The sequence below is a fragment of the Myotis brandtii genome, unplaced genomic scaffold, assembly GCF_000412655.1.
Source record: "Myotis brandtii unplaced genomic scaffold, ASM41265v1 scaffold441, whole genome shotgun sequence".
NCBI lineage: Eukaryota > Metazoa > Chordata > Mammalia > Chiroptera > Vespertilionidae > Myotis > Myotis brandtii.
Window position 1 is genome coordinate 4,103,114 of NW_005366873.1, and position 10,787 is coordinate 4,113,900.

At 48.9% G+C, this 10,787-nt stretch overlaps 1 protein-coding gene across 1 annotated transcript in view; it reads right to left on the reverse strand.

The window, feature by feature from the left end:
- RBM20 (RNA binding motif protein 20) overlaps nt 1-10,787 on the reverse strand; it is a 180,362-nt gene that overhangs the window by 38,558 nt on the left and 131,017 nt on the right. The window contains exons 3-5 of the mRNA XM_014546413.1: nt 10,544-10,605; nt 8,656-8,747; nt 7,837-7,934 (exon numbers count right to left, since the gene is read on the reverse strand). Coding sequence (XP_014401899.1) covers nt 7,837-7,934; nt 8,656-8,747; nt 10,544-10,605 — 252 coding nt within the window. The remainder of the gene's footprint in view (nt 1-7,836; nt 7,935-8,655; nt 8,748-10,543; nt 10,606-10,787) is intronic.

Here is a 10,787-nt window from a genome sequence, read left to right on the forward strand (position 1 = left end):
TAAACACTTTATATAGACATAGCTATTATTGCTGTAGGCGCTATGGCAAATCCGAATGATGAGTGAGAACGTTAGTGAGGGAGGGAAGTGTGAAGGTGAGGAAGGAAGAGTGGACTTTAGGTGGTCCATCGAGAGTAAAATTTGTTCACTGGGGGCACAGACAACGCTGAGTGCCCTTGAGCAGCATCATGCTGTACACGAATTCCCAGCCCAGGTTCTCTGACAAGTCCTTAAGGGGTCTCTATATCATAATATCTGAAGGGAGGGTCATTATTTTTGACATTTAAAAATCCCAAGTTGAGGTCATACTTTGAGTTTCTTGACTCTATCCATATGGCACCTTGGTTAGATCTTAGGTTGATTAGACAATCTGACTGGCGTGTCTGTGTTTCTGATGAATAAAAATGGGTGGCTAGTTAATTACTCACTAATATAAGTACTTTGGCAGATCCAGTACTTTTCCAAACATGGAATGCAGGATAGTGGCTGCTTGAGGTAGAAGTAAATCATTAAAAGGGGTTTTGGCTGGGAAAAGCTCGGACTTCCTGAGGTAGTGGAACGAACATAATTCCGGAAGACAGGGGGTCTGGACTCACTGATTAGGTACGTGACAGGAGCAAACTAGTTTTCCATTCTAGGCCTTCGTTTCCCAGTGTCTGGAATGAGGGAGGTGGCCTATACGTCTGAAGTCCTTTCCAGATGTAAAATATCCATGCTTATGTGGCTCTAAGTTTTAAAATTCCACTCCTCCCAGAAGCCTTGCCAAGCTAAACTCTAAAATCCAGGATAATGATAACTTTCCCCAACCGTGTTGGGCATAAACAGGAAACCTATGTCTTTCCCACTCTCTGTCCCAGTGAGCGTAATGTCTGTCCTCCCTCCCTATGCGAGCATCTGTGTCAGCATAAATACTGTCACAAGCACGTCCATCTTTCAGACATGCCTATCTGTGTCGGTGGTGGCCTCATCTTTAAAGGGCTGAAGATGAGCCCCACGCAGTGAGCACCTTGCTGATGAGCTCTGCCATTCCCTGAGTGACCCTGTGTCCAGTGCCTACAACAGTGGACATGATATCCTGAGATGAGCGAAGGGGACACGGGCCCGGTCCCTCTTCAAGGGCAGACACACATCAAGTGTGTGCCTCATGGTCTCCAGGCACCAGTGCCAGGGCCATGGGAGTGTCAGATAGACCTGGATCAGAATCTGCTCCCCCGGGACCCACCTTGGGCAAGTGATTGAATTTCTCTAAGCCTGAGCTGGCCTGTCTATAAAACAGGGAAAATAAAAATTGATTCCACACGCCTGTTCAGAAGACAAGAGTGCCACAATGTATGTAAAGTGCCTTGGTGCAATGCCTGGCGTCCAGCTGGCTCCTTTCCGCCCACAGTATAAGAATGTGCCGTGGTGATTCTAGACTGAGGGGGTGAGGGGGGATATAACTGTACTGTGATTACGTATGAGAAAGTCTGTGTTCTTAGGAAATTCCTACTGACATAGTTAGGGGTGAAGAGATATACTGTCTCCAATCGTTCAAGAGAAAACAGGCATAGATGATTGCATAGATGGGTGAAAGATCAACAGAGATGGATGAACGGATGGATAAATGACTAGATGGATAGACAGATGGATGGACAGATAGAAATGAACAGACAGACGGACGATTGAGACACACACACAGAGACAGAAAGACAGAGAGAGAAGGATTAGTTGGCCCAATGAAAAGTAGTGACTCTGGGTAAAAGGCATATGGATGGTCCTTAAACTTCCCTGTAATTCTGAATTATATTAATATTAAAAGTTACCAAAAATACATTTTAAAAGCTGTGCTCTGGAGCAGGAGCAGATGGATTTAGAGAGAATCATAAGACCTCGGGCCAACTTGAATTTTTGGTGTGAGGTGTTGATGGGCCCCATTAACCTCCCACCCGCTGCTCTGCCTGCTGAGCTTCTGGGAGGCACACATGCGACAGATGCATTTGAAAATTTCCAATCCCAGGTCCAATCTCTAAGAGAGCTAAAGTCACTAAAGCCCTAATGACTAACCTAAAGGGACAGTCATCCTTTCCCAGCCTGGGGAATGCTTCAATAGGCCTGCAGGCCAGCACTGCTATGGCCCCTAATCCCCACCCTTCACCCCCCACCCCAACCCCAAGTGATCAGGGGCCTGGGTTGTCCATTTTCACATGCTGGGGTCATTCTCTTAAAATCAGAAGCTGCTTCTAATGGTTCATGTGGCTGGGTCCCAGATCTCTCACCTCACCCACAAACTCTTTATAGATGGAAATATGAAAGGAGCAAACAGACTTGTGTAGCAAGATTCAGACCTTTCCGTGCCCTCCGATGCAGGTGGGAACAGGCTCTGCAGGCGAGTTCAGAGAACAGGCCCAGTTCAAATAACTCACAGAGTTGCAATAAAAGTGTGGCCGAGGGCAATAGGCCTGGGGGTGGGGAGAAGTCCCCCCCAGTGCTTGCTAGAGCCACAAATATGAGCTTGATCTTCAATAAACAATGTCTGTGCTCCACACTGATCTCCTTTAGGCGTGTCCTAATTTCACCTGGCACTTGGTCTGCGGGCCTCTGTTGGTTTTGTGCTAGAGACACGTGAGGACAGAACCAGGGCAAATATTTATTCCTCGTGGTGTTGATTTAGAACATATTATCCAGATAGCAAAAGGGCGTGGGTTCCACAGCTATGGCTCTTGGAGGACAGACACAGATGTCTTTATTGACACTTTCAAATATTTTATAAAGCATATTAGCTTTGACTTAGAGTAAATCTACTTTTATTTGTGCCAGACTAGCCTACGGGTCTCTGGGTGGTGTAACATGTAATCCTTAGAGTCACGGAATCTTAATCTGGGAGGTTATCTGGTCCACACCCATCACTGTGTATGTGGACACAGATGCCTGGGAGAACTTAAGGAACTTAATTTTGGGGGAATGGAATAGTGCTAGGTTTGTGATTACAACTCAGGCTTCACTGAAAAATCAATCAAACATGGACTTGATAAACTATGGTAAATGCATACAATAGACAATGTTATATATATGATAGGGTTTTGTGTTCAGATGCAAGAAGATGGCTAGAAATCAATTAAAATATGTATTGTGAGCTCATGTTACGTGAAATAAACCATCCTGCACAACAGATTATATGGTGTTACCTGATTTGTGCAAAAATATATACTCTTGGTAATTGCGCCAGCAGATGTACACTAGCCAGAAACCCATAATTAGAGTAAAAGACATCTACCTTCAGTTTTCTCAGCAGGGTTAGATTTTCTATTGTTTACATGTCTGTAACTGAATTTTTTAGACTGTGTTTGTACTACTTTTGCAACAAGAAAACATAATTAAGATCTGTAAAAAGTAAAGGAAAAAGAGAACAAAACCCACCCAGGTCTGTTTCCTGGCTCTTTGTTCTCTTTGAAAATGCACAAGGTGGCCCCCACGGAGGGGACAGGAGCAGTGACAGAACTGGACTGGTGGGAGAGGGGTGGGCATCATGTGTCGCATGAATTGCTCCTCCTCATGCTCTGGAAGCCAGGGGACCACAGTGCTCCGAACCATGGGCCCGGGAAGCCAGATGTTCCAGGAAACAGCCTGCAACCTGAGGGGCAACCTCTGGCCTTCCACAAACACGTATGCTTCCCCGTGCCTCGGTTTCCTTATTTACACAAGTTTCCTGGTGTGCGGCGGCCCGGTGAGAAAGAAACCATAAAAACGATTTGTATCCTCGCAGGCCGGGGAGGCCCATCTGTGGCGCTGGCACTAAAGAGTCCCCAAGGTGGCTGTGAAAACTTCCCTGCGGTTTTATGGGGACAGCCGGCAGGCCAAGTCCATCTTGGGCAGGTGCAAGGAAACTATTTACGGCCCCGAGAAGGCCCTGAAGGCCCGCTCAGGAAACCTGATGACTCTATTTATGGCGACTCTGTCAGCCAAAGACAAAGTGCCTCCACTCAGTCAATGGCAGAGCTTCCAGTGAAAGTGAACACCTTCCCCCGCGCTCAGGAAACCTGATGACTCTATTTATGGCGACTCTGTCAGCCAAAGACAAAGTGCCTCCACTCAGTCAATGGCAGAGCTTCCAGCGAAAGTGAACACCTTCCCCCGGGGACCCTGGGATGGGCGAGGAGGGGCTGGGGCACACACAAGTCACCCCCTCCCCATCTCCGTCAACAAGAGACATGGAAAGGGAGGCTGGTGCTCCCACAGAGGCGAGACAAGTATCCATTTCGCAGCCAGGCCTGGGCTGGTGGAGGCAGTAGACGGGATCTGCGATCGTTTTACCCCATGTGACCCTTCGGAGACCGTCTGAGGGCTCACGCCCAGAGACCTGGTCACTGTGTTCTGCTTAAGAACAGGGAGCTTTAGAAGCAGGGACCGCTCTTTGCTGCACAAGCACTAGTGATACGACCACGGCAGAGGCCCCAACTGGTCTGCAGCAAAATGTGCTTCTGGAAAGATGTGCGGAAGTGGAATGAGACGGGAAAAGGCCTGGCCCTGGCCCGGGAAATGCTTCTGCAGAAAGCCCAGCAGAGATTTCATGGGTTCTCATGGGGGCCGTAGGGGGATCCGGGAGGAATTTCCATCGCTCATTTAATTCGTCTTTTCTGTTTCGATTTTCACAAAAAGCATACATTTTGTAAGCAGAAAAGACCATGGAAATGAATACGCACAAGGAGCTCACTGGGCAAAGTGTCCTTTGCCCCTGATGTAGCTGCTTATCTTTGGAGGTCAGTATTTGTAAGCAGGAAGAAAAAAAAATCAACAATTTCCGTGAGGGATGCCCCTGCTCTAAAGGAGCCTTGTAAATTATCTTTCAGGAGCGGATTTGTCCGCCCTTCATTTCTCAGCCTGTCTTCCAATGTCAATATTTTTGTTCTTCAGGTTTGCCTAAAGGGAGGCGCACCTCAATCAGTCCCATTTGCCAGAAATGGCAAACAAGAGGGCCGGAGGCCCACAGGAGGATGTGGCCATCAGGCCACTGATGACACATGGCTGGGCAGGCTTTGTCCTTGGCTCCCAGTTATCCTAGGCAAGGCTCATGTGACCAACAAGACCTCACAGAATGTATAATGATAACAACAGTCAAATAATGCCTCTCTCCCTCCACTGGATCTGCAGAAAATGCCTTCAAACGTCTGAGCTCCTCCTGGGAGACACTGTCCCGGTGGCAAAGCATTTGGGCGCTGGGTTCAACTGGCCTCTATACCTTGCTCCATGGCTGATGGCTGGTGAAGGCCCAGGAAGGACTGGCATCCCTAAGGTAGCCTCAGATCCTACTAAGCATCTTGTGGGGTGGGAGTGGGGGGAGCGGAGGGAGCGGAGGGAGCTTACTAAAGAGACAATCGCAGCAAGGAAGAGAACACAGAAACCCTCAGGGTGGGGAGGGGGGGCCTGAGTGGTGAGGTCTCTAGAGCCAGGCCGCCTGTGCTCAAGTCCCCACGCCTCCATTTACCAGCTACGTGACCTGAGCAAGGTACTTAGTGGCCCTCCACCTCGATTTCCCCACCTCACACGCTGTCTGGAGGATGAAATGAGCTAATACACACAAAAATGCTAAGAATGCATTAAGCACTGTTCGAATGTCCGCTACTGTTATCATCGTTGCCCTACACTGTCCGGGGCTCTCCGTGTCCTTCCTGCGGCCTCCGGTGCAGAAAGCAAAATGTTTCTTGTGCGTTGCTTCTCCTTGGGCTCAAGCCAGATGGCCTCCCTGTCTCTCGGCATCTGGAGGAAACTGTACTCATGAATGATCCCGGTCAGCAGACGGCTCGTGCCTGCCCTGCACGTAAGGAAAGGCAGCCTCCCAACATCTCTCTCGGGGGAGCAGCGATGGCTACAGAGATCGCTGGACAGATTGGAGCACGAGGAACCCTGAGACTTGCCCAAACTCACAGCTAGCGCACAGAGCCAGCCCCAGACAGCACAGGTTTCCCAGGGCAGGTTAAAAGGGCTCGTTACTCAACAATAGCCAGTTACTTATGCACTGCATGGTTTACAAATCATTGTCACACACATGCTCCCATTGGATCCCACAAGGGCAGGACAACTCGGGTCTACCCCAGCTTCGCTCCCACCTTCCAGCTCCGACCACTGCATCAGGAGATTGTGCCTAGACAGCCACTAACGATGTTCTAAGATTTGACACATCATCAAATTAATCAATTACACAAGCTGGGTGAATACCTAGCCCTTTACTTTACCTTTGAAAGTCATTAGTAGAGGAGTATTGTCCCTGTTTAAGGAAATGGAGCCTCGGGGAAGTGATTGCCTGAGGCCACACAGCTGGTGGGCTCCAGACCTGGAACGTGAACGTGGCCTCCTGGCTCCACATCCATAGGAGAAGCCTCTGGTTCGCTGGTCAGTCCCGGAGGATGGGGCTGAGGCACAGGACACAGGAAGAGTAGTCCTGTCCTTGCCTCTCCTCAGCCCCTCCCCTTTATAAGGGCTCTTGGCCACCAACTCCCTTTACTGTGCCCAGAGCCCTGGCCCACCTGCCTCCTGATCCGCCCCCGCCCCCTGCCCCATCTGGGTCACAGTCCCCTCCCCTCAGAGCCGGGTCTCCGGTGGGTTGTGGGCACAGAGATGCCTCCATGGTCTACAGGATGGAGAAACAGCCCTGGGGAAGGTCCTGAAGCTGCCAGCACCCCCATTGGGACACAAGGTCATGTAATCAAAGACAAATGACAGGGCTCCTTGAACCCAGCCATTCTGTCCTCCTGGGACTGACCCTAAGTTGCCACTGACCAGGTGGGCCCTGAGCATGGAGGTGCAGAGAGGGAAACCACAAAATTCTCTTTCTCCGAAACCTGGGCTTACAGCCAGGGGCTCCCTCGTGAAGCACTTCTATTAAACATTGCAAACAAACAAACGAATAGAAATCTCAGCCCAGGAGGGCCTCACTTCCTCTCATGAACCTCCTCACTCCCCCCTCACTCATCCCCCGGCCTCACACCTACACTGCTCAGCTTGCCCTTTGAAAGTCTGCACACATGCCCGGCATGGCACGTGGAGGAGAAGACACATGGAGGGGACAGCACGTGGAGCCTGCTGCTGTGAGCTTGTGCTCACTCATTGCAGGAGACTAGAGAAAGAGGCTGCAGCTGCTCATATCGAGAATTCAAAAAATACAGGCAAAACATACAGACACACGCCCTCTAGCAAATGCATTTTGTTTTACAGGCAGTTCTGCATCTCCCAGCCCCTTCCACGTGTTCCCAGAGAACAGAAAGGCAGACAGCTCATGGGGACAAGGCTACACCCAGTGGGAAAACAAAGAGAGAAAAAGTGTCGTCATAACTCTTGGAAAAGGAGGGCCGAGCTTTAGAGCGTTGGGGGACTAAAGAGCATGTTGCAGAGAGAGAAGACTGCACACAAACACAACTAAAAACACAGTATTATACAGAAGCAGCCATTTCCCCAGGGGCCAACATAGCAGGAGTGCAAGGTCATTACTTTCAGACACATTACTGCTTCACGTTTCAGAATTACCCAGTCCCAGGAAACGGTCCACTTCAATAAAATACCAACGTCTTAAAAACACACAAACACTAACTTATTCTTTTTAAACCAGTGCTGAATGCTAGAAAGTCTGTGAGTGCCTTCGATTTTAAAAATGTTTATCAGCATTTTTATCTGCGTGTTTCGATACTCGCTAGACTGAATTACACAAGTCTTGACCTCTGTCCAGGGACATGTTTTCCTGCACTGAGCAAAGCCACGGCCACACCAGCTCCTTCCCAGGTCCCTCTGCACCTGACACCCAGCCACAGCAGGGGATGCAAACGCCCTAGTGATGACAATGACATGGAGAAAATGTTCTGTACTCACATTTGTCCCCAGGGAGGTCGAAGGAAAGGCAGGATTTGACTGAGCAAATGACCTTGCTGGAATGGCTGCATATGATGTTCCAAGATTTGAGGCATAATCTAAATGACAAATTACACAAAACAGGGTGAAAACCTAGTTCTTTACTTTACTTTCAAAAGTCACTGTTAAGACATACATGGGGAGGGAAAAATGGAAATTCCCTCTTAACATAGTGATTAATGATTGTCATGATTATACCTCTTGGGTGAAAACCTAGTTCTTACTTTACCTTCAAAAGTCACTGTTAGGACATACATGGGGAGGGAAAAATGGAAATTCCCTGTTAACATAGTGATTAATGATTGTCATGATTATACCTCTGGGCATGTTGATAACCAGCAAAGCTTTATGTCTAAAATAGGTCAGAAAGCCCGGATAGTGTGGCCCAGTGGTTGAGTGTCGACCTATGAACCAAGAGGTCACGGTTCGATTCCCAGTCAGGGCACATGCTCAGGTTGTGGGCTCCATCCCCAGTAGGGGGTGTGCAGGAGGCAGCCTATCGATATTTCTCTCTCATCCATGTTTCTATCTTTCTATCCCTCTCCCTTCCTCTCTCTCAAAAATCAATAAAACATATTTTTTCAAAAATAAATAAAATAAAATAGGCCAGAAAATGTCAAAGAGCCCAGACAGCAGGCCCCATGCATTTCAGGGCCCTGGGCTCTGCCTTATAGACGCATAAGGACACGGAAGGGAAGTCTGGTTATCGCAGATATGATGTGTTAAGCCTTTGGGAAGCTGATCCGTGGCTCCAGCTGCCGACCTGTAGCCCTCGCTCACCTTCGTTCCCAGCAGGGTTATAAACGGCCGTGCTGTTGGGAGAGGCACACAGAGTTCCCTCTGCCGAACCGAGAACACACCGGACAGCAGCGCTGGAGAGGGGTGAAAAGGGGAACCAGTTACTCAAGAAGTTAAATAAAGAACTACCATATGACCCAGAAATTCCACTCCTAGGAATAGACTCAAAATAGTTTAAAATCAATGTTCAAACAAAAACGCACACATGAATGCTCATAGCAGCACTATTCACAGGAGCCAGAGGGTAGAAGAAACGCTCTGAATATAGATCAAAAGATTGATTTATAGATACAGAAAAGGTGATAATACACACACACATACACACACAGATATGAATACTATTCAGCCATAAAAAGGTGGTATATGTTGTGATGGGGATGAAGCTGAAAATACTGTGCTAAGTGAAAAAAGCCAGTAACAACAGGCTACGTAGGATATGATTCCATTTATATGAAATGTTCAGAAAAGCAAATCTACAGAGATAGAAAGCAGATTGGGGGTTGTAAGGGGTTGGGAGGAAGGGAGTGAGGAGTGGCTGCCTAATGGGTTTGGGGGCAACTGGGTGTGGGAGCGATGAACATGTTCTGGAACTAGACAGTCGTAATATTTGCACAGCCTTGTGAATGTGTACATACCACTGCATTTTACATTTTACATCAGTTTTACCACAGTAAAAAAAAATGGGGAGCCAGAGAAAACCTTTCTGAAATCATTGTATTAAAATGTACACAACACAAAATGTACCTGCTTCACCATTTGTAAGCGTACAATTCAGTGGCGTTAACCACATTCACATTGTTTTGCAACCATCACCACCAACCATCTCCAGAACTCTTTTCATCTTGCAAAACTGAAACTCTCAACCCATTAAACAAGAACTCTCCATTTCCCCAGCCCCGGGCCCTGGCAACCACCACTCTGCTTTCTGTCTCTATGAATCTGACGACTCTCAGTACCTCCTATAAGTGGAATCAGACAGCTTTTGTCCTTAGGTGTCTGGCTTCTTTCACTGAGCGTAATGTCCTCAAGGTTCACCCATGTTGTAGCATGAAATTCTTTCCTTTTAAAGCCGAATAATATCCCACTGTAGTGTGTACCACACTGTGTTTGCCTGTTCGTGTGGTGGGGACCTTTGGGTTGCTTCCACCTTTGCGGCTATTGTGAATAAGAAAGGGAGGCCTTCTGAATGCGCTCATTTCAAAACACTGAACCCCACCCTCGGTCCTGTGTCCCTGGGCCGGCATCCTCTTCTCTGTGGAAACCCGTAGCCCCTCCTCACCGGTCTCTGGGCACCTGCCTTTGCTCTCCACTATCTATTCTCAGCACAGCAGCCAGGGGCCTGGTCAGTAGAGCCAGAGCACACCCCTCTTTCGCTCAGCCCACCAACGCTCCAGTCACACTCAAAGCAAAAGCGAAAGTCCTTACGACAAGCCCAAGGGCTCAGGATCTGGGCTCTGGCATTTTCCTGGCTCCTCACCGGGCACTCCGCGCTGGTCACACCGATGCTGCCCGAGCATCCCAGGGCCCCGCCAGGGCCTTGGAACTTGCATTCTCCATGGATGGCCAGGAGTGCATGTTCCCCAAGTAGCCATGAGCTCCTTCCATCCTCTCCTGAGATGTCTATGCAAGGATCACACACACACACACACACACACACACACACACACACACCTGCCTCTGTCCTGATGTTTTCTGCTTAGCATCTACCCCCATGGACGCCATGTGATTCACTATTCATTTTGTTTATCATCTGAGCCCTCCCCCCCTTAAGTGTTAGCTCCTTGGGACAGGGACTTCATGGCATGCAGCAGGTGTTCTGTGAGGATTTCTTGGGCGCGTGCATGAACCTGTTCTCCTGGACAGCACTTACTTTTCAGAGAAGACCAGGCATTTCTGAGCATGGAGTTTTCCTTTCACATGCAGCTCCCAGTCCTAGGCCAGAGGAAAGAAAAATGACAGAAGGAGAACTGAGTCCACGGGAAGGTAGGGTAAGTGCAGGCTTCCCAGGCCAGGCAGGATCTCAGCGCACCGGGAGGCTGGACCAACCCCACCGATGCATCTCTTCCCCGCCTCCTCTCCCTCCTAGACTCCTGACCAGCTCCTGCTCTCCATCC